This window comes from Electrona antarctica, assembly GCF_951216825.1.
Source record: "Electrona antarctica genome assembly, chromosome: 6".
Lineage (NCBI taxonomy): Eukaryota > Metazoa > Chordata > Actinopteri > Myctophiformes > Myctophidae > Electrona > Electrona antarctica.
Window position 1 is genome coordinate 23,483,244 of NC_136811.1, and position 24,716 is coordinate 23,507,959.

Sequence of the window (24,716 nt, forward strand, 5' to 3'; positions counted from 1 at the left end):
TGTGTGTATTATGAAAATAGGTGTTTCCCTCCTGGTGTGCACGGTTGTCAACTGTTATTTCTCCCGCTTCCCTCTCGCTTCTGATGACACTCACTTTCACTCAGTGCCTTTTGAGGCTGACATTCCTTTGGCTTGAACTCATGGTCCTGGCAACCACCAACAGTATACATCAACTGACTGCTCAACCCTGACAGCAAAGAGGAAACAGAACGAGATGGTTAGAGATGAAGTCACTATCGTACAGGAGAGGAATGAAGGAGGTGGTCATTAGTACCACAGCTTCCTTGATTTCCACTCCAAAATACTACCCATCTTGTATTCTGAATACAATAATATATACTCAAGAATCAGGCTGACTATTGATGGATAATTTCGGTGCATCGGTTGTTTGTGAATGATGCCATGTCCATTTAACCATATCTTTCGCGCTTGTCCCACGCACCCTCTGCCCAGTTAGATATCTCCTGTCTTAATTTTTCAGCCTTGAGTGGCGCCCCACATTATCTCTTCTCTCTGTGAATAACATGTTTGTGGAGTCAGGCTCCGTTAATCTTTGCATTTCTCATAATAACAAGAGCTATGACATTCACCATTAATAAATCTCCCATCCTGCAGAAGTGCAGATGTCGCTATTATTCACTTTTGTTAACCTCTGACCCCAGAATAGTATACTTCCTGATGTACGACGATTGTTTTGAATGCTGTACTATATAACTCTTCCACTGAGGATGTGACGGTGGGAGAAACTTTGAACGCTGTGATGGATGTAGTTGTACCATGCCTTCTCCCCATAGAATGGAATATATTTTAAAACTCAAAGTATTTCTATCCTTAAAAGGTTTATTACTATAGTATACATTTTTCTATAATGCTATGGTTAACATTATACCATAAAGTTAAGGTTTAATATTTACTTGGATAAAGGTTTTTTTACGATAAGGTACCTTTTGACTTGAGTACATTTACTCTATTACTTTTTACAACTACTCTTCCCCATCTAAATGAATGGTTTGAACTTACATTCTTCTACTCAAAGGTTATCTCAATGGTTTATGGCTCTACACGCCAAAATGGTCTGAGTATAATACTCTAATTACTTCCAGGGGATATTCTATACATTGATGGCTTTCTGCCTATGGTTATACAGTCCTTATTATTCATGATTTATAATTTACTTATCAACTATTCTAATCCGATTTGGACTAAGCTTGGCAGATGAATTATATATTTATCCAACTTTATGTTTGGAAATTGGTCACCGGACAAGGTGACTGTAGGTCAAGGTTTAATGTGCTTTTCCTACTGTAGCATGGTATATGGGTATAGCATGAATTTACCATTTGAAACATTAATAATGTGTAGATAACATGCTACACTTTTGTACAGATGCTTTAGTTGCTGGGTTTCCTATGTCAGACAACCACTGGTACCCAGATACTACCTGCATACTATCCTTATCAGTACAGATTGTCTTGCACAGATTAAGTGCTTTGTAGTGCTTTCTTTTTCTTTCCTGGTGATCTTGACAGGTATTCATCGGATTTGATACCCCAAATCATGTGTAAACTCAGCAACAAAAGTTGCTGAGTTAACACATGGTATTGTTATTGTATTTATATCAGTTTAATCGTTGATTAGTCACCTTTTTGATTAAGGGTTAATTAGTTCACTCTTGCTTTGAGTTTCTTAGTGGATTGGATGATTGCACTCTCACACAGTAATAAGGTACAAAAACAACACATTCGCCATTTTTACACTTTATTAATTTTACAGTGTAGGGAACTGACTAGCGGGCGGAAGATCCAAACGCAGCCGCAACACCTTGGCACCTCCTCCTCATGCTGGTCACCAACCTAGCCACAATTTGCTGTGGGATCGCATCCCATTCCTCAACCAGGTTTTGTTGCAAGTCATCCAACGTGTTTGTCACTCTAGCACATACAGCACGCCCAAGCTGATCCCACAAGTGTTCAATTAAGGTTGAGGTCTGGACTCACGGCAGACCAATACATCCTCTCGACTCCTAAATTCTAGAGGTACGTGATGATCCTGGCTCTGTCGGGGCGAGCGTTGTCATCCTGGAGGATGGCCAGATTCTGAAGATATTAGTCCGGGAGCTAGACCCAGCCCTCATATCAATTTTTGCTACCTTTTTTTCACTATTATTTCCTGTTAGCATATACCTTGGGCCATCTCAAAATGAAGGGACCACTCCCAACTCGGGGCCGTTTGGTTTCAGGGGCCCAAAAACCCCTTTTTTGGTATATGTCTCTGGCGAAATTGTGTAAAGGCAAATAAAAATTCACTAAAATTACATAAATACACATGGAAGTGTGAAATTTGGCATGGAGTATCCTGACACATAGGGGTAAGTATCAGAATAGGATTTTGGGGCTATCTACCATTGTATTCTTAAATATGACCTACATCATCCTCAGAAACACAAAAATATACACTGTCCGTTTAACAAATAACAACAAAGATGGTTATTTTCCAGCACATTAGGGTGAATATAACTGCCTCACTTGTATATAGAAAACTTCCCATATCCTTAAGCTTCAATTTAAGCCCAAGATGACCTCTCTATCTTGAAGATTACTCTTTCTGTGGCCAAAATGCTGCACTATACCTCAAATCGGAGACATTTTCATTATCAGTCACTATAGCCTTCCAGAGTCCTAGAATGTAACAATAGGTTCACATGTTCTGCAACTACTGCTGTCTGAAGTTAGAAACATGAATACTACAGCAGGAACACAAATGCCTTTTATTATATTTATATTTATGTATTATATTATATGCACATAATAGCTTGTTTCAGTACATAGCCTATCAATAGTCACCCAAATCAATGTGCACCCAAATGTAACAGTGACCGAGTTAAAGACAAAGGGAGACACAACAGAAAAATACTGTATGACAAGGGGGCATCAGATTCCTTGTTTTTCTTTTTCTTTCTTTTTTTCATAATTTATCAAAGAAATCAAAGAAAACAACAAAAACAACCACAACAAAATAATTGTTATACCACTGCATATTTTAAACCTTAAATTCACAACCCTTCCATATTGACAACTACTTTAGGTTTATTCATCATCAGATTCATCTTCCTCCTCCTCTTCATCATCAGAATCATTCATATGTGTATGAATTTCTTCTAGGTCATCCTCGTCTGTCCCCTCTTCAGACAACACATCAATGAGGGCTTTGGGGATGACGTCACCTTCAAACCATAGAGGCTCTAGTTTGCCATTTTCTGAGTTCAGATGAAACCCATGGTCAAGAGGTGATGGAATTTCTGGGTTATTCTCATGAGCCCTCTTCCAGATGCATACCTGGAAGTTAACTCTTTTGACATGCTGCAAGAGGACCCTCTTGCATGGTGGAAAAGTTGAAAGGTCAAGGGAGAGACCTGGTCGAAGCTCGAGGCTTGAGCCACACATTTTCTTCACCTTGATCTCTCTTGCCTCATCCACACGCTTCACTCGAGGACCAAAGCTATAGAGGCGACAGGTGAACTCTTCAACACCAGTTAGCACAAGCCCATCAAGTTCCCAAGAGTTCCCCACTGCGGCAAAGATCTGAATGAACTTAGAATGCTGATTCAGAAGCTTGATGGGTCGCACCTTTCCTTTGCCTTTGAATGCAGAGGTGCAGTCAGCACCAGTGAAGGCATGCAAGGCCAGCAAAGCTGAAATATGCTCTTGTGAATAATCTTCAGCCAGCTGGTTGATGTTAATCAGCTTATCTCCCATGTCAAATATGACATCGACTGTGAATGAAGTCGGTCAACATAAGTGTCAGTACTGAATACTGTTTCTGCGGCAGTAGGTTGACTTTTGAAGATGCGCTCTGATATAGTCTTCATTGTCTGGGGCACATTGCTCATATAGAATGTGGCATTACCATCTACAATGAGACCACATTGACCAGGAGAAGGGAGCTCCACTTTCTCAGCATCTTTGATCATGTAGTTCATCCCTTGTGCTTTGTTGGTTTTTGCAAAGAATCCGTCAACTGTTGAGATGCTATATGGAGTCAGAGTCAGTGGGTAGGACATCAGGTCAGAGATGCTGATTTGTGACCTTAGTAGTTGGGATTTGATGAAGATCTGAAAGATAAATCCACTTGTCGCCTTATACTGGATCACTTTCTGGTTTGATGCCACAAGCTTCCTTTTAGGTGCAGTGGAAGACATCGTCTTGAATTTGTTCCGCTTGATAGGTTCGAAAAAACGGATTTGTTTTGCAATTAGTCGATTACTGATGAACTGCTCTTTTTGAGTTTGGCCATTTTTCAGAGCATTCAACACATCATAGCGCACGTCTTCTGGCATAGCTGCTCCTGAAGACAGACTTGTCAGTGGCTGATTAGTCTCAAGCTGAAATGGGTTGATGAAACTCTGAAATGCTTCTATTGTTTGCTGCACTTGCTTCTCAGACCGAGTGATTTGACGTGGCCTTAGGTCTCTGTGCTGGTTTTCAGAATGCTTACTTTGGCAGCTAACCATATTCCACATCTCCTCGACAAACTCTCCTTTAGCATGGGCAGTCAGGATGTGACGTTTGCTTGCTTCATAATTAGTGGTGATTCCACAGATCCCAGCACAAGATGTCCCAGAACCTGATTTTGACTTAAGCCATTTCATCGCTGTCTCCTCTATTGTTTTGTCAGTGTGACAGCGGTTGCCTGGGATATGCGATCTGGCTACACTCATTGCTCCAGCACGCAAAAGTTTCTCTGAACCAGGATGTGTTTCCTCAATATGTTCAAGAAAGTAGCCAAAGTAAGTGAGGAATCTATAGCATAATTCTGCTGGTCTGAGCAGAAAAAGAGGTCTGGCATGGCATTTATGGCAGCTTTGTACCCATCAAAATCATTAATTTTGATTGCTTTATTCATTGACAGCACACGCCAAACGCAGTCCATGTATCCCATCCAAAACTGGGGAGTTTCTCCCAGCTCCCCATTCCTCACAGTTTGTCTGAAGGAAAGATATTCTCCAATGTGATTAGATACATCAGCTGATGATAACACATCAGTGAGAGTAGATTCACTCAGGTTAAGTTTTTCCAGAAAATCTGCACTTTCCAGAGAGAGTGGTTCATGAGTTTCCAGATACTTTTCGTATAGGAGTCTCTCGAGAGCTTCGAGCATGGACTTGTGTGTGTTCATAGCTCTATCCCAATTCTTCCCATCAGTGACTCCATTCACAGAGCCTGTGGTGATCAGTTTAGCCTCTAAAGCCACTTCGACCCATCCACTACCCTGGCAGTATCATTTGCCTATTCCTTTCAAGTATGCTCCACAGCAATGGAATGTGCCAATGAGGATGATGTGTTTTTTGTATTTTTCAGGTTCGTTCCATATTAGAGGGTAGGCTTTCATGCAAACTCCTAGATCAAATGTACTGATGGTGTACTCTTGTCCAGCTTCAGAAGATGCAACTTGGCTGCATCTAAGGCATTCTTGAATGGTTGACAAGTCTGTTATAGGAGCATTGATCATGGGGTAATACCCAATTGTGGTGAGGCATTTTGGAGGACAGCCTGTAACCGACACCCAGCCTGACAAACCAGGGATGTGCTGATCCCCGGAGTTGATTTTCCGAGCAATGACCCAAATGAGATCAGTATCTGAATTTGAGTTGCTGCTTGTGGATGGAGTATTTGAATTGGATGCTGCCAGTACTGGTTCAGATAGGAAACAATAGGAATGATACTACAGAATAAGATACAGAACACAAAGGCAGAATAAAGTATTTATGTTTCTAACTTCAGACATCAGTAGTTGCAGAACATGTGAACCTATTGTTACATTCTAGGACTCTGGAAGGCTATAGTGACTGATAATGAAAATGTCTCCGATTTGAGGTATAGCGCAGCATTTTGGCCACAGAAAGAGTAATTTTCAAGATAGAGAGGTCATCTTGGGCTCAAATTGAAGCTTAAGGATATGGGAAGTTTTCTATATACAAGTGAGGCAGTTATATTCACCCTAATGTGCTGGAAAATAACCATCTTTGTTGTTATTTGTTAAACGGACAGTGTATATTTTTGTGTTTCTGAGGATGATGTAGGTCATATTTAAGAATACAATGGTAGATAGCCCCAAAATCCTATTCTGATACTTACCCCTATGTGTCAGGATACTCCATGCCAAATTTCACACTTCCATGTGTATTTATGTAATTTTAGTGAATTTGTATTTGCCTTTACACAATTTCGCCAGAGACATATACCAAAAAAGGGGTTTTTGGGCCCCTGAAACCAAACGGCCCCGAGTTGGGAGTGGTCCCTTCATTTTGAGATGGCCCAAGGTATATGCTAACAGGAAATAATAGTGAAAAAAAGGTAGCAAAAATTGATATGAGGGCTGGGTCTAGCTCCCGGACTATATGGGATCGCCACTGGTTCCAGAATCTCATCCTGATATCTCACTGCATTGATTTTGACTTCAATGATGACAAGTTCTGTCTTGCCTGTGAGAGAGATACTGCCCCATACCAAGTCGTTGTGGCTGCTTATAGATGTTCCACCCACTACTTCCTACGCTACGAGTTCACTGAGTGTAAAAGTAATGTGTAAAAATGGCCAATATGTGGTGTTTTTTTGTTTTTTGTTGTTGTTAGTTTGTTGGTTGTTCATTGTTTTTGATGTAAAGTATCCTTGGGTTGATGGTGTGTGTGTGTGTGTGTGTGTGTGTGTGTGTGTGTGTGTGTGTGTGTGTGTGTGTGTGTGTGTGTGTGTGTGTGTGTGTGTGTGTGTGTGTGTGTGTGTGTGTGTGTGTGTGTGTGTGTGTGTGTGTGTGTGTGTGTGTGTGTGTGTGTGTGTGTGTGTGTGTGTGTGTGTGTGTGTGTGTGTGTGTGTGTGTGTGTGTGTGTGTGTGTGTGTGTGTGTCACGGAATGTGATGATTTGATTGGCTGAGCACGGAATGCGATGATGTATGATAAGAGCACTTCACACAAGTGTGATTTCTTTTTAATTATTAATGACAAATTTATACTTAACAGTGCCCCATGCCACATGAATATAATTATGAATTCTTTCTGTGCCTCTATGCGGTAGCATTAGTGTAGCTAAGCTGTGCCAGCGCCTGCGTTCACTTTAAGAGGACCGCTGTAGCCCCCTGCACACTCAATTAAATTCAAACAAGCTTTATTGGCATGAGAAAACATACGTTTACATTGCCAAAGCAAAAGTGGAACAAAACAATCAAGATAAAACTATAAAATAAACGTGTAAACAGAGCTGTGTTACATTAACACTTTGAGTAATACTATATTGTGAAACTATACAAAGATTGTGCATTTTCTGTCAGAGATAGTTATACATCCATATAGGAGACGCTTTATACTTTTGAAAGTTGACAGCAGTATTTCAATGTTTTTGCAATTATTTGGATATAAACATTTGTTGGTTTTCAAACTCTCCTTGGGTGATTGTAATCCGTGGGAAGTACATGTCTCTGATGTCTTGGTACAGTGGACAGACTGTTAGGAAGTGTAGCTCAGTCTCTACCTCGTTTTGTGTGCAGTGGGTGCATAGTCTTCTCTTGGGAACACTCTCACTGTAATCATTAGCATTAGCGCACACTGTTTACCTGTGAGACAAAGTCACAAATGAGTGAAATGACATCCGAACTTTGGATGGATGATGAACCAATGACAGCGCTCGTAGTTTCCAAGTTATGGAGCTTTGAAAATCCTGCTTGTAACTGAGGTAAATGGAGGACCAATGTTAAAAGCTGCTTTGGGGCTCAACCACTTCATATATATAGTATACGTACCTGGTTGATAACGTCCCATAGCTGGGGGGTATGAATATATTCGTACTTCGCAAAAAAAGAGTTAATCTATCTTCTATCTATTAATGCACCAAGTCTCTGTATGTCTGTCTGTGTGTAATCCACGTAACTCGAGAACCATTCGGCCCACCGACTTCAAATTCGACACACGCGTTCCACACCACCACAGGGGGTGCAGTGGCCGGTGTCGAGTCGGTCGGACCCACGGTTGTCCAGAACCGCCCCAAAAGGTCCTCTGCCCGGGATCTGGACAGGGCCCCTGTCCAGGGTCCATATATGGAGCTGGCCTGTTCTGACATCATTCTGACGTCTGCATAGACTCTATTTGGGCATGCCTGACAAAGGGACACAGACATAATATCTGGGCATTCATTTCCAACTTGCATCGTTCCAAGTAGGCCAGTGCCCAATTGGCACCGCTGTAGAGGCCCCAAGGGCACCGCTCTAGTATAATATAAATCAGACTTAAGATAATTTGGAGAGACAAGCCCATCAGAGTGTAGAACACCCATTATGAGTCTCTCGTTTGGGCTTCAGTAGAAACTGAATGATTTAGTTTAGTTGTCCTACATTTACACTCATGTGATCTAATCATGGCATTGTTAGTGATAATTATTTCCCTGCTGTTTCATTCCCTCCCATCAAGATTTCAAGAAGACTAACCCAAATCATCCCTTCAATTATTAATTCATCCACTTATTCCCTCATTCACAAGGAAGTGCATCGGAACAGAGTCAGAAGGAGCATTATTCTTCAGTACATATTCTACATAAGAGTGTTGCATAGGCGATACATCAAAACTGAGCTTTTTTTAGGGGCACATGACACAGTCTGTAGTGCTGTCGCCTCACAGCTAGAAGGTCCTCGGTTCGATTCCCGCTGGGGACACTGTGGGTGCTGGTGGCGTGTTCCCTCCTCTGTGTCATCAGTGCCCATACCCGTGGCGGGGTTGGTTGAAAGGGCCTTTCTGTGTGGAGTTTGCATGTTCTTCCCGTGTCCCATAGGGTAGGTACCCTCACAAAAAACATGCAGTAATCCTGGTCTCTAAAACTACCTCCCCCTGGCCAGCCGGGGCGCCTGATGGAGGGGAAAGGAACTGGTCGGAATAACGTGTTCCTTCCACGCGCTACGTTCGGCCGGGGAAATCTCCGTCTGTCAGGTGAAAAGAAGCAGCTTGGACTAGTCATGCATAGAAGGAAGCATGAGGTCAGTCCGCTGCCCCCCCAGGTTGGCAGAGGAAGTGTAGCGCCAAGGATTACATTAGATAATTGACACTGGGTGAAAAAATGGGTTGCAAAATCGTGGGATAAAATATATATAATCTTTTTTTTTAAACTGAGCCTTTGCCAGAGGAAACAAAAGGAAGCGGAAAACATAAGAGAGAGATAAGTGTTGGTGAAGGAGATAATGAGTGACACAAAATGATGAAACGAAAAATGAGTGGCTGTGACTGTGTCCTATTTCCATCGTCTATGCTTTTGGTTGCTGTCTTTAGTTATAAAAGGTCTCTTGTGTCAGATCAGGAACTGCGTTTCATTATTGATCGGAGTTGTGCTGCGAAGATGCTCTGGGTTCAGTACAATTGAATTCAGATACTGTAGTTCATACTTCCTCTATATAACTGAGGAAACTAATTACTCAGAAGTAAGTTGTTGCACTTGCCATGTGATACTGCCTGGCGTCACCTTGTTCTGCGACACAACAGAAACATCACTCACCACCCTTAGAGGGAGACTTTTTAGGGACCGCATGGTTGGTCAACCTAAATCTAAGTTGTGTAGAATGATGTATTTTTGAGTGGGGCGACCCCTATGTCATGTGTGTGGCTGGGTCTATCCCTGTGTCCGAGCACGAAAATAGAGTTATAGCGTTTGTTCACCACCAAGTGTCACTGTTGCACAGCCTAACACACAGACACACAGCCCAGGGTGGAGGGCTTGTACAGTACAGTACAGTACAGTACAGTACAGTACAGTACAGTACAGTACAGTACAGTACAGTACAGTACAGTACAGTACAGTACAGAGTACAGCACCACTCACTTCAGAAGTAGCAGGAAGGTTCCCGGTTCGATTCCTGGCTCCACCTGGCCTGCTGGTATACAAACATTTATTCTTTGCGTTTGTTATGCCAGCAATATGCATTTCGGCATACTTTGTGTTTTATCTCAGTTTATTGACTAACTTTGAGTGGATTCACTTGAAAGCCAGACAACTGGATTGTCTGACAGGATTGGTAGTACTAGTCCATTTACCTGTTACCTTCCATGTAGGCCTTTTTACATGTCAGAGCTTTTATTTCTTATGATTATTATCTATAATGTATGGCTTGTTGATAATTGCTAGTCTGACTGTACAGCTCGTGTTTTCCGGCAACTTATTAAAATAAGCGGCTGAATCTATAGCCATTTGAAACAATGTTTCCCTCTGATAATAACACCTTACACTTACACTTTATAATAGGGAGTGACTCATTACAGCTCTCTGCCTATGAACTCCAGTGGAAAACATCCAATCAATATCCAGGCTCGGAGATGACAGCTGTTGTAACTTGTGTGCTGAGTGATCTCCATGTATGAACAAATGTCTGCCAACCCATAGCTAGACATCTGGAGTAGTTGCTTACATAGTGTTTCCATTTAATGCCCCCATCTTTGTTTCATTAGATCATTCTGTTGGAGGATGGTTCTATTGTGCCTGCCTGTCTAATACTTGTTTTGATTACACCGACAACTTTCCCAGTAACCTGCTGACCAGCCATACACATGAAATTAACATAAAGAAACCAAGGAAGGAATTTGTCGACATTGGCAGCAATTTTAGCTCTAACTAGTCACTGTCACTGACATAGTTACAGTGTCCTCCTATGAGACTGCTCTCCACACACACAGCCAACTGGAAGAGTAGAAACCCGCAGAGGTATGCAGGGAGAGGAACATCTGGTCCTCTCTGACTTCCCACTGACAGGACCTGTGATGGATGGGACATTCACACCCAGCCAGTCCAGATATGGACCTATACTTTTATTTTTTTATGGGGCTGCAAAAATGGTCACAGTTTTGACATGCCTCCAGCTGGATTATTCGCTTGTCGTGCCTAATGATAGCCTAGTGTATCCGAGATGGAGCCATTTAGATGAATCAGGTTATGATATAACGTCTAGATTCTAATGCATTGACGATTGAAGAGTAAAACCTGTAATATATATTTCAATTAAATGGTAGCCAGCTGATTTGAAATGCATGCAATACTGTGAGTGCTATCAAGCTGAGCTTGAGCTTTAATGTGATGTTTCTTTCCCATTAATCCCCCTTAAACTACTGTAAAGGCAAGACAAATTGGGCCCATCAATTACTGAAATTACCTAGAATTCTGTTACAGTACATGAGTGTTTCAGCTCATATTTCATCATTACATCTTTACGTGCAGTAAAATTAAGAAATGATACATCATCTTTGAGGATATTGTATGAGGTACATTTTATAGTATAATTGGTGGTAAAATTCCTTAGAACTTAGAGATATCCATATATCTTTGCAACCTGGTGGTTGAATGTACAGATCTTGTCAGCAGATGTAGCCTATGGAGATGAAGTTGTGACATCTGGAAGGAACTTAAGCACTCATTAAAGGAAATATAGTCCAACCGAACAGCAACATATTTCACCAACTCTATGGTTACGTACCGGTATGCAACTGACAGATTGCAGATGCTGCTTAACATTGCTTTACTTTCTAAATCAAAGGATTTTGTCTAGGCCTTGCTTCATTTCCCCACTAATGCATTTTAAAATGCACTGCTACAACTATGAAATACATTTTACCTGGTATGAGTGCTGCTAAGCTCATTGATTTCCTATTATCTGACAGCTCTATGCACTGTGCATGCTGCTTACCTGGCTCCAATCCATAGTACAACAATTTATACAAGTTATCTACTTAAATAAAGATTATCAAACTGAATTCATGTCTTCTAATAAAGTAGTCCTGCTATATTCACTGCTTTTGGCACTGCTGCTGGATACATTTGTCTCTTTAATAGCCTCTATGTATTGTAGTGTGTACCTTTTTTTTGTGAGCTTCTAGACTGGCCATTTTAACTATTCAAAATGTTTTGCAAAATAGTAAAAAAAAAAAGGCAAAGATGTTTAGGGATAGGGGGTTTAGCGGTGACGAAAATGGAGCCCTATGTGTTATGCACCTTAACCACTAGGCCATCGGTGCCCTGTAGTGTGTTATGCACCTTAACCACTAGGCCATCGGTGCCCTGTAGTGTGTTATGCACCTTAACCACTAGGCCATCGGTGCCCTGTAGTGTGTTATGCACCTTAACCACTAGGCCATCGGTGCCCTGTAGTGTGTTATGCACCTTAACCACTAGGCCATCGGTGCCCTGTAGTGTGTTACGCACCTTAACCACTAGGCCATCGGTGCCCTGTAGTGTGCACTTTTTGACCATTTAGTTTTTCCCAAGGCGGTCAGCAAGCCGTGGGCATACTTTAAATAAAATAGAAAAACGGCATGGATGGTTTGCCACGGCAGTTATGAAAATCAAACTGCAACGGCTTATCAAACTGCAACGGCTTATCAGCCTGCGCAAGTCAGCATTATTTTATGCACAAAAATATGCAAAGGCTGATTGCCCACACCACTGCGCCATGGGCTTCAGCATCTTCATGCTTGTGTTCCTTGTTTGTTCTTTAATGTAGAGTAATTATGGTGGATAAGTGGATACTTTAGTTTGACCTTTGAGGCATGTGATTTTGAATGGACTCCAGCATGCCTATAGGTCCTCAAGATCAGCACTCATTCTCTGTTGTGGCTCCTGCTTATGACTCACTAATTACTACAATCATCTTTGAAGAAAAGGGAAATGTATATGTATATAATTAAAAGGATTGAAACATGACGCAATTCAGTTTGAGGATTGTAGAGTTGTTCAGAGGTGCAGGTCCATGGTTGCTGAGGTAGTGCAGCCTTGAGCATAAGTATCACATAATGTACACAAACACAGTTACACTCACCTTTTACCGTCAAATTAACATTCTTGTCTGGATGCACCTAGACATCTGTTCTGTTTGCACATACAGATATTTGTAGACACACTTGCAAAAAAAATCATACACTCACAAATTAACTTGCAGTACCTAGTCCCTATAAACTCAGTCATATACACTATCACACTAATCTCTCTCTCTCTCACACGCGCGCGCGCACACACACACACACACACACACACACACACACACACACACACACACACACACACACACACACACACACACACACACACACACACAGACACACAGACACAGACACACACAGAATCAGTGCTGAAGGAATTCCAAGCAGCTCCTTAATCCATGCAAGCGCTGACTGAGGCTTAGATTGAGGCATGGTGGTGGAGAGATGAAGGGAGGCCGTGAGGAAGAAAGGAGAGATGTTGAGACGTGCAGGTGAGGCTGAGGGGCAGAGGGTTTAGAGACAGGTGGGGCTCATGAGGGGACAGGTGAGGGGGCAGAGGGTTTAGAGACAGGTGGGGCTCATGAGGGGACAGGGAGCAGGTGAGGGGGCAGAGGGTTTAGAGACAGGTGGGGCTCATGAGGGGACAGAGGGTTTAGAGACAGGTGGGGCTCATGAGGGGACAGGTGAGGGGGCAGAGGGTTTAGAGACAGGTGGGGCTCATGAGGGGACAGGGAGCAGGTGAGGGGGCAGAGGGTTTAGAGACAGGTGGGGCTCATGAGGGGACAGGGAGCACGTGAGGGGGCAGAGGGTTTAGAGACAGGTGGGGCTCATGAGGGGACAGGGAGCAGGTGAGGGGGCAGAGGGTTTAGAGACAGGTGGGGCTCATGAGGGGACAGGGAGCAGGTGAGGGGGCAGAGGGTTTAGAGACAGGTGGGGCTCATGAGGGGACAGGGAGCAGAGGGTTTAGAGACAGGTGGGGCTCATGAGGGGACAGGGAGCAGAGGTTTTAGAGACAGGTGGGGCTCATGAGGGGACAGGGAGCAGGTGAGGGGGCAGAGGGTTTAGAGACAGGTGGGGCTCATGAGGGGACAGGGAGCAGGTGAGGGGGCAGAGGGTTTAGAGACAGGTGGGGCTCATGAGGGGACAGGGAGCAGAGGGTTTAGAGACAGGTGGGGCTCATGAGGGGACAGGGAGCAGGTGAGGGGGCAGAGGGTTTAGAGACAGGTGGGGCTCATGAGGGGACAGGGAGCAGGTGAGGGGGCAGAGGGTTTAGAGACAGGTGGGGCTCATGAGGGGACAGGGAGCAGGTGAGGGGGCAGAGGGTTTAGAGACAGGTGGGGCTCATGAGGGGACAGGTGAGGGGGCAGAGGGTTTAGAGACAGGTGGGGCTCATGAGGGGACAGGTGAGGGGGCAGAGGGTTTAGAGACAGGTCGGGCTCATGAGGGGACAGGTGAGGGGGCAGAGGGTTTAGAGACAGGTGGGGCTCATGAGGGGACAGGTGAGGGGGCAGAGGGTTTAGAGACAGGTGGGGCTCATGAGGGGACAGGTGAGGGGGCAGAGGGTTTAGAGACAGGTGGGGCTCATGAGGGGACAGGTGAGGGGGCAGAGGGTTTAGAGACAGGTGGGGCTCATGAGGGGGCAGAGGGTTTAGAGACAGGTGGGGCTCATGAGGGGGCAGAGGGTTTAGAGACAGGTGGGGCTCATGAGGGGGCAGAGGGTTTAGAGACAGGTGGGGCTCATGAGGGGGCAGAGGGTTTAGAGACAGGTGGGGCTCATGAGGGGACAGGGAGCAGGTGAGGGGGCAGAGGGTTTAGAGACAGGTGGGGCTCATGAGGGGACAGGGGGCAGAGGGTTTAGAGACAGGTAATGATAATGATAATGAACTTTATTTATATAGCACCTTTCAGAGCAATGCTCCAAAGTGCTGTACAGTACAAGGTACAAGTTTAAAAGCGAGAAACACAATGGGAAAAAAGACAAAAATATCAACAGTTTAAAAATGTACAGTCTCCTATAGAAAGGGTAAAAAACATTCTTTGTACAGGTGAGTCTTTAAAAGTGACTTGAACACAGGCACAGATGGTGCTAGCCTTACATGCACCGGTAGAGCATTCCACAATTTGGGCGCCCGGGCGGCAAAAGCCCGATCACCTCTGGTGACTAGGTTCGTCCTAGGGACCTCAAGTAGGGCCCTCTCCGATGATCTGAGGATGCGTTCCGATCTAGGTGGGGACAGCATTTCGAAGATGTAGGTAGGGGCCAGCCCATTTAGGGCTTTATATGTAAGGAGTAGAATTTTGAAATCGCATCTGGCGCTCACAGGCAGCCAGTGCAGAGTGGCAAGTACTGGTGTGATATGGTCTCGTTTCTTAGTGTTGGTAAGCAGTCGGGCAGCAGAATTTTGGATTAACTGTAGGCGGGATGTGGTTTTCTTTATAAGGCCGGAGTAGAGGGAATTGCAGTAGTCGAGGCGTGATGAAATGAGGGCATGTATGACTATCTCGAGGTCCGGAGGTGACAGGAAAGGCTTGATTTTTGCGATATTTCTTAGTTGGAAGTAGCATGATTGTACGACTGTTGTTACCTGTTTATTAAAAGTTAAGTCTGAGTCAAAAAACACACCGAGATTGCGGGCTGCAGGTGTAACATTTGAGGAAAGGGAACCAAGTTGTGAGTGTAATAGGAGAGTTGAAGTAGGGGGGCCGAATAAAATTATCTCTGTTTTGGATTGGTTTAGTTGAAGGAAATTCTGTGTCATCCAGGCTTTGATGTCAGAGAGACAGGCCAAAAGAGGTGACATGTTGCCGGAGCCGGGTTTTAATGGGAAGTATAGTTGGGTGTCGTCCGCGTAGCAGTGAAAGTTTATATTATGGGTGCGAATGATGTTGCCAATGGGGAGCATATAAATACTGAAAAGGAGTGGCCCTAGGATTGAACCCTGTGGGACTCCGCAGGTAAAGGGGGCCCGAGAGGAGGAGGCCTCTCCAATAGTGACAGACAAACTCCTACCCCTAAGGTAGGAGCTCAACCAGGAGAGTGCCAGATCATTAATCCCAACCCAGTGCTCCAGTCTCTCTATTAAAATGTGGTGATCAACCGTATCGAAAGCGGAGCTGAGATCCAACAAAAATAAAACTGAGCAGTCCCCAGAGTCAGCCGCAAGGAGTAGGTCATTTGTGACCTTTAAAAGAGTAGTCTCAGTGCTATGGAGGGTGCGGAAACCAGATTGGAATTTTTCAAACGTACTGTTAAAATTCATAAAAGGGGCTCATGAGGGGACAGGTGAGGGGGCAGAGGGTTTAGAGACAGGTGGGGCTCATGAGGGGACAGGTGAGGGGGCAGAGGGTTTAGAGACAGGTGGGGCTCATGAGGGGACAGGGGGCAGAGGGTTTAGAGACAGGTGGGGCTCATGAGGGGGCAGAGGGTTTAGAGACAGGTGGGGCTCATGAGGGGACAGGTGAGGGGGCAGAGGGTTTAGAGACAGGTGGGGCTCATGAGGGGACGGGGCAGAGGGTTTAGAGACAGGTGGGGCTCATGAGGGGACAGGGGGCAGAGGGTTTAGAGACAGGTGGGGCTCATGAAGGGACAGGTGAGGGGGCAGAGGGTTTAGAGACAGGTGGGGCTCATGAGGGGACAGGTGAGGGGGCAGAGGGTTTAGAGACAGGTGGGGCTCATGAGGGGACAGGGGGTTTAGAGACAGGTGGGGCTCATGAGGGGACAGGTGAGGGGGCAGAGGGTTTAGAGACAGGTGGGGCTCATGAGGGGACAGGTGAGGGGGCAGAGGGTTTAGAGACAGGTGGGGCTCATGAGGAGACAGGTGAGGGGGCAGAGGGTTTAGAGACAGGTGGGGCTCATGAGGGGGCAGAGGGTTTAGAGACAGGTGGGGCTCATGAGGGGGCAGAGGGTTTAGAGACAGGTGGGGCTCATGAGGGGGCAGAGGGTTTAGAGACAGGTGGGGCTCATGAGGGGACGGGGAGCAGGTGAGGGGGCAGAGGGTTTAGAGACAGGTGGGGCTCATGAGGGGACAGGGGGCAGAGGGTTTAGAGACAGGTGGGGCTCATGAGGGGACAGGGAGCAGGTGAGGGGGCAGAGGGTTTAGAGACAGGTGGGGCTCATGAGGGAGCAGAGGGTTTAGAGACAGGTGGGGCTCATGAGGGGGCAGAGGGTTTAGAGACAGGTGGGGCTCATGAGGGGGCAGAGGGTTTAGAGACAGGTGGGGCTCATGAGGGGGCAGAGGGTTTAGAGACAGGTGGGGCTCATGAGGGGGCAGAGGGTTTAGAGACAGGTGGGGCTCATGAGGGGACAGGGGGCAGAGGGTTTAGAGACAGGTGGTGCTCATGAGGGGACAGGGAGCTGCCCAGGTGAAAGTACTTGTGCTTTCCAGGTTTGATGAACCCCCTCAGTTATGTTGTCAGCTACACTGAGGTCATCGTGTAAATGCTTTGGTCTGCATTAAAATCATATCTATCTATCTCTCTATATATGCATTTTCTGTTAAAGCTATAGTGGCAGGCCATGGACGTGTCACATAGCCTACAACTAAATAATGGATTGTGACGGTCTAACCATAACACATTTTTACATTAGCATTTGTAAGCACAGACCATCCATGTTTTCATTGATTGTCGGGGATGTATTTTTGCTGACGTGTTATTATACATGGATCGTCTGCTTGTGTTTGCGAGATTGAACTTTCTCTCTGAGGCGTATAATGCAGCTCAAGCAGCTAATGCAAGAGGATGCTGTGAATAATGAAACAAACTGAAGAGCCGGGTGCAGTCAGTCTATGCAGTTGTTGTGGATGGAATGTCAAGACACGGGTGACAAATGGTTTGTAAGGTGGTGGTGTGGTGGTATTCTTTGCGAGGTAAAACCAAATAAGAAGCTGTAAACTTGGGATGGGTTGGAATATTATATAATAAAATATATTATTCGAATAATACTTTAGGGCCCTTTTCCAGCGGAGTTGAACCGGTTCCGTTCTTTTGTCCCACCTTTGAACCAAATGAATTGGTTCAGATCCCTAAAAGTTAGGTCGGAAACAACGTGGGCGTGTCACTATTCAGGTTGGAAGATGCAGATGTGATATAAACCATCATAAAAAATGGAAAGAATGGAACCAGTTCTAGAACCAAAATTATTTGGGTGGAAAAGAATAAAAATACATTTTAATCAAATATTCAATAGCAGTAGAATAATCCACTTTAATTTTGGTCAGTCATGCACATCCCTAGTGTAAACCATAACACTTCTCTTTTCTCTACTGTGTTTGTGTTGTCATATGAACATGATCACATTAAGGCCTCAGATGTTTCCGATGTGGGTGTGTTAGCAACATCCCGCTGATGATGTGCAACTTTAACTAATGAGCCATATCTGACAATCGGAAATAATATTACTCGGTCCTGCCTCTTCCCCTTTATTTAGAAAATCATGTAGACTGGATAGGGAGCACTGTCTGAAAATGAAATGGCAATATTATTTTGCATTTTATAAAAAATATTAAATGTAGGCCAATGTAGTAGTGGTGGGTTTTCCTTTTTAGTCCTTTAATGCCAGCACTGCCAACACGCTACTGTGCCTAACTTGCTATTCCATCAATTGTGCATAAACCACTTACTGGGGTATTTCTCTTTAAAGGCCAGTGCACACCAATGATTCGCTAACCAACTCCTTGCAACATGCAACTACTTGCAACCATTATCCATAGCAACCATACAGTTGGGTGCCACCAATATTGTCCCTTATCATTTGACCCATTTAGGCCTGACCTCAAAATTTTAAAAAATCCTTCTAAATCCTCCAGTTTTCTGAAATAAATATTTTCACGATTTAAAAAAAATAGCAGACCTACAAGCTCGTAGCGCGCCACTCGGTGGCGCGCTATGAGCTTGTAGATCTGCTATTTTTCAATAGCTAAATTATAACATAATGTTTAAAACACCAAAATGGGTTCCCGCCCAAAATGGGTTAACTGTCCTTTTGCGCAGATCACGCAAACCTCAGCAAAAAGAAAAGGACAATATCGATGGCCTCCAACTGTAGTTGCAAGGAGCTGCATTGGTGTGGACTGGCCTTAATTGGTTTTGTTGCGAGGAGTAGTTGTATTGTTGTGGACTGTCACTGGACTGGCCTTTACACACATCAAGGGTTAAAGTGGTTAAGGCTTACCCTCAAACTAGATGGCAAACCTGCAAAGAGTCTTGGTCTTCACTCTAACTGGAGGAATTGAAAGCACATTGAAGTCCCACACTGTATTCCAGATTAGACATTCTGCATAATCATTGGTTGATGTGTTCCTGATCTCCTGTCTTTTGCCATTTTCCTTGTAGGTATGACTACAGGGAGATGCTGTACAACTCCACGTTTTGTCTGGTGCCCCGAGGACGGCGGCTGGGTTCCTTCCGCTTCCTGGAGGCCCTGCAGGTCAGTGCCACAATTGCCACAATACTGTAAACAATGCATGCACATTCACAAAATGATTTTAAGTAGGCCTAAATAATGGCCATCATTAAGCTCCTGATGGCTCACCTGAATCTTAATTAAGTCTGAATCCAATTTTGGCACATTGCTGTGCTATCATTAGAGATCAGTTAACTTTGACTTGTGTATTCCCTTAGAATGTGAAAAGGTGAAATGTTTTGACTCGGTGTCAGCATGGTTATCCAGTAGTCAGTAGTGCATATAGAATTTGAAGACGGGGTTGAAAGTCCACTGGCAGTTCTGGTTGGGATGTGCCCTTCTGCTGAATTACTGTGGTCTGCTTCAGTGGCTCTCTGTATGGCAGTGATGGTCAGTGCTGCTGCAGAGGGATGGATGGTGAAGTGATGATGATGATGTAGTGACGTTTCTCGGTAGCTTGCACTGGTGTTGTGCAGCCAGTATTAGTAGCTGTCCCTGACTTTGTGTTTTCAATGCCCCCTCTGCCATCTGATCTGTACTTTGTCACTTTCACCCTTCCTCTCTTCTTTTCCATTCATACTTTTTTCTTCACCACTTACTGTATGTAATTATTCTTCTCTGGTGGGTATGATTTAAGACCATGCAGTACATTCAATCATATACCTTTCAGGGCTATATGATATGGAAATACAAATTGTTAATGGCATTTAATGTTTGCGTTGGGGACAAGATGACATACATTTCCCCTTCATTGTCAATGGCGTTTTTAAAACAAACATTGCACTAAAAACAAACATTAAACCTGTATATAGGATCCTATATATGATCCTAAGAGAGTTGTTTCAGTATTGCCATGCAATTGATTTACTAGCCCTACCATGTTCTGTATTCATATCTTTATCCACAACACTAATTTTGTCTGATGTGGTGCCCTTGTGCTTGTCTAATTGTATCTATCATGCGTGTCATGAGTGTACAGGGTTTGATGAGGGCCCATGTATGGCCGGGCCTTTATTTTCGGGCCTGTTGAGAACTCTAGTTTTTGCCGGCTGCCGGGCGCGGCTGCACAAATAACTTTGGGGCAGGCCCGTCTAGTTTAAATGGACAGGTATCGGTCAAAAGGTTGACATCGAAGAGGAAGGATCAACATGTATGTCAGAACAGGTTCTGACATATATCCATATACTAATATTGATGACATCATCGATCTCCATATATGGGCTTAATTGCGACTGCAGGTCACATTACTATGACATCAGGGATCTCCATCCCTGATGATGTCAATGATGTCACGAATCCTGTGTGTGCACCATATATAGGGGCTTTCCCCATGTATGGGGATTTTGACTGATACACTGACGGGAAATGCACGGTTCCATAGTTCTCTGCGACCTTCCCACTGTCTGCCTGGTGGCTTTCTGCTAGGATGCTTGAACATTCACATGATCAAGTTCTCTCTGTCATGATCATAAACAAACACACATGCACACACACAAGCGCACGCACACACGCACTGTAAACTGTAAACTGCTCCCAGTCAAAGTTTATTAACGTTTTGACAAACAGGTTTTCTAATATGCAATTAACCTACTTGTACAGGTTTTAGTGGGTTTAAATGCTTGGGGACCGTAGAATAATGAATAGATGGAAAATTAGGAAATGAGGAGCCAATGACACTTGTTGCTGCATTCGATACAGCCACATCGGCCAGAACAGATATGATGTGTGATTGTGTGGGGTGGCAGGTATTGGCAGACTAGCAGTTAAATAAAATCAACTACTTTGTAGTTGGAAGTTTTTAAAGGCCCTGTACTCTATTCATGGATACTGCCCAAGCCGTCCGGTGCCTAGAAAGAGTCAGACACCTCTCATATTTATTCATAGAATTTCATTGTACCCAAATGGCCATCTGGGTATGCAAACAGGTAATCATAAAGCAGTCACGGCAATGAATCACATTTTTGGCAGTGCTTTATATCGGCATCAAATTACATTATGCAAAAACTAAGAGGATTCTCAGCTGGTTAAATATTTGATCATGGGATTTGACCAGTAATCCTAGATCAACACCATAGATATTGAGAGGCCTGATGCTTGCACATTTAGGTTGGCTAATGGCTATGCAGAGTGTATGCTTACTAACTGTACATCCCCTCCAAATATTGAAATAATTTGGCTAAAGTGAAATTCTAGGGTTTGCTACCCTGCCTTCCATTAAACAGACACACACAAAAAAAACGTAAATTCCAAAGAACTGAACTAATGGTCCAGTATGTGCTTCACAAAAAATGACACATTTGCATTCCATCTGATGTGTGGTGTAGAGATGAACTGTTTAGACACTGGAGAGTTTGCCTTGGCCAAACACCTCGCCATGTGTGTGATTTGTGTTTATTACAACCCTGTCATCTAGCTCGACGCCCACTCAGTGACTCATATAAACGGTATAAGGAACTGTCACTTAGCATCTAGCAACAACCCTACGATTTCATGCTTGCATTTGTATAGGTTGTGAAGGCAGGGCTGAGTTTCACAAGTTTGGTGATTTGGTGCATTTCCTGATGACACTGTGGTCCTCATCATTTTTCGACCGCGGTCGAGATCGTGGATTTCACAATATCACGCCAGACTTCCCGGTCCTTCATTGCCATCCCCAGTTCCTGCTTACTGATGCCTGTGTCCCTAGCGATGACATCAGGGAACGACAGTTTTCTGCCTCTGGTCTGCTTTGAGGCAGTACTCCAGAGAAGAAGGGAAGATATAACCTCATTGTCAGCTCTGTAGCAGTAGCCGGCAAACTGTGTTCTTCTGGATCGGACTAGTGAAGAAACACAGGGAAGGTATATTAGATTAGTCGATGGGTGGCTCTTCCAAGACAGATTTTGCGCTCTCATTAGAAGGCGGGTGTAAGTGCCATCCAATCGTTTCTCTAGTTTCTTTGAAAGTGTCCATGTCTCGGAGCCATAGAGTAGTATCGGTTCAATGGTCGTCCTAAATATTTTTACTTTTAACATCTTACTAAGCTGGGATGACCAGATCTTATGCATGTCATTGCAGGCTGACCAGGCCATACCCTTCCTAGTTTGAAAGTCTTTTTGGGAAGAAGATATATATGAACCCAAATACTGTAGTCATCAACCTGTTTCAGAGGAGTGTTGTTAAGTGTTTTTATAATGTGGTTATTGTTGGATTTGCATATATTTACGTATTCAGTTTTCGTCTCGTTGAGATAAAGACCAACACAGTTGGAGGCCTGCTCAAGAGACTGAAGGAGAACCTGAGCGTATTCCAATGATTGACTGATAAGCGCAATGTCATCAGCGAAGTCTGTGTCGGTTAGGTATTTAGCAGGATGACTAGGGTTTAGTTGGTAGCCCTTATCATTGATAGTGTCAACTGACATACGAAGAACATAATCAACAACAATAATAAATAGAAACGGGGAAAGTGTGTCTCCTTGGAGAATGCCAGCAAGGATGGGGAATGATGGTGTTTCTCCGTCAGGAGTAAGGGTGATCGCTGAGGTATTTGTATATAGAACTTTTATGGCATTGATCATTTTGTCGGGGATACCATATCATTTAAGAATTTCAAACATTTTGACTCTGTCCACTGAATCAAAAGCCTTTGAGAAATCAACAAAGACTAGTGCGAGATCGATGTTGCAGAGTTGTGATTCCTCAATAACCCTACGTAAGCATAGGATTTGACTCAAAGTGGACACTGTGGTATTAGAACAGAGCTGCACCACTATGATGGAGTGTGAGCATGTCTATGTCTCTATGCCACTGAGGTGCTGTAGGTAAGTTTGGGGATGGTGTTAGCATTGGCAGTGATGACACAGACTGAAATATGCCTATTGACATTAGCCAGTCTGTTATGGACATGCATGACTGACCAAAATCAAAGTTGATTATTCTACTGCTATTAACGAACATGTGATTTTTCGATCGCCCCTGCGTCCCCCATTTATTTAATGAGAATCCATTTTTATTCTCAAAAACTTATTTTAATAATACATTATTCTGACCCATCCCTACTGTCTGTACAGATTACAATTGGCCTATACGAACCACACAAAACTTGCAGGAAGAAACGTCATTATGCTAAGATATCTCCTGCACAACTTGAATAAAGACTTATGAAGGCATCATTATTCTAGCTGCATACTAGCTTCTGTGGGTCCACTCCAGTCTAACCCTATGCCTCCTGAGTCCTGCAGAAAACTCAGCAAAACTTCTGATTGGTTGATTAGATTTATGTGTGGGGTACATTGGGAGAGGCTGAATACATGAGCTGGACAGAAAGCCCTGAATGGTCTGATTTGCATGCTTTGGAAATCATCCATGGAGAAGGGAGTGCACAGCTCCGACAGCATACTCCACGTGATGTCTGACTTTTCTTTGTTCTATCTGTTTAACAAATTAAATGTCGCATGAGTGGTGGCTTCTCAATCTGTGTCGAAATGAAGTGCTTTAAGATGCATTTCACCGGAGAATCACCAGGAAGCAGACAGCGCTTTCATCCAGCGTTCCAGACCACTTATTTAACATGTCTAATGATTTATTTTTGTTGTCTATGAATAGAATTGTTAAATGTCACTGGCTGTCATTTCAGTCAGCAGATGTTCTGAGACATTTTATCGCTTTTTTAACCGACTGTTTCCTGTGTGTGTGTGTGTGTGTGTGTGTGTGTGTGTGTGTGTGTGTGTGTGTGTGTGTGTGCGTGTGCGTGTGCGCGCCTGTCTCTTCCTCATACAGGCAGCATGTGTACCAGTGATGCTGAGTAATGGCTGGGAGCTGCCCTTCTCAGAGATCATTGACTGGAATACCGCAGCAGTGATTGGAGATGAAAGACTGCTACTACAGGTAATGGACAACTGTGTCCCAAAGATAAGGGAGCCAACATTCTGATGATGCAGATCTTAACCTTTAGCAGGCTGATGGATAGACTGACTGGCTTCTGACTTCACTTCATGTGTCTGTTGCTTTCCCCGCCAACCTTCCTGACGATGTCATCTGTCCCAGATCCCATCGACGGTGCGCTCCATCCACCAAGATAAGATCCTGTCTCTGAGACAGCAGACCCAGTTCCTCTGGGAGGCCTACTTCAACTCTGTGGAGACTATAGTGCTCTCTACACTGGAGGTACACACACACACACGCACACACACACACTAATTAATCAATATGAATTAAAGGAGTAGAATAGCGTGCACATCCAACCCAAATTGGGTAGAGGTGCAGGACCAAATCAACTTAACAAACTGTCTGCACGGCCCGGACGGTTAGCTCAACCGTCTGGGCACCTAGGCTGCCAAACCAGCAGCCTAGGTGCTCGACAGCTGGACAGCCTTTGGCGCGTGTCACTCCCCATCTATCTCTGCCTTTCCAGTCTGCTTACTGTTCCCTATCAATAAAGGCATAAAAAGCCCCAAAAACAAATCTAAAAAAACAAAAAAAAAACTGTCTGCACACTGAATAAAGCTCACAAACTTTTAATTCCAATAGATGTTAGTATTTTGTATGTGATTAAAAAAGTAG

At 44.1% G+C, this 24,716-nt stretch overlaps 1 protein-coding gene across 1 annotated transcript in view; it reads left to right on the forward strand.

Moving 5' to 3' along the window:
- LOC306924226 (exostosin-1a-like) overlaps window positions 1–24,716 on the forward strand; it is a 65,490-nt gene that overhangs the window by 27,670 nt on the left and 13,104 nt on the right. Inside the window, exons 2-4 of the mRNA XM_079502656.1 lie at window positions 19,104–19,197; window positions 23,934–24,041; window positions 24,201–24,320. Of these exons, the coding sequence (XP_079358782.1) occupies window positions 19,104–19,197; window positions 23,934–24,041; window positions 24,201–24,320 (322 nt within the window). The remainder of the gene's footprint in view (window positions 1–19,103; window positions 19,198–23,933; window positions 24,042–24,200; window positions 24,321–24,716) is intronic.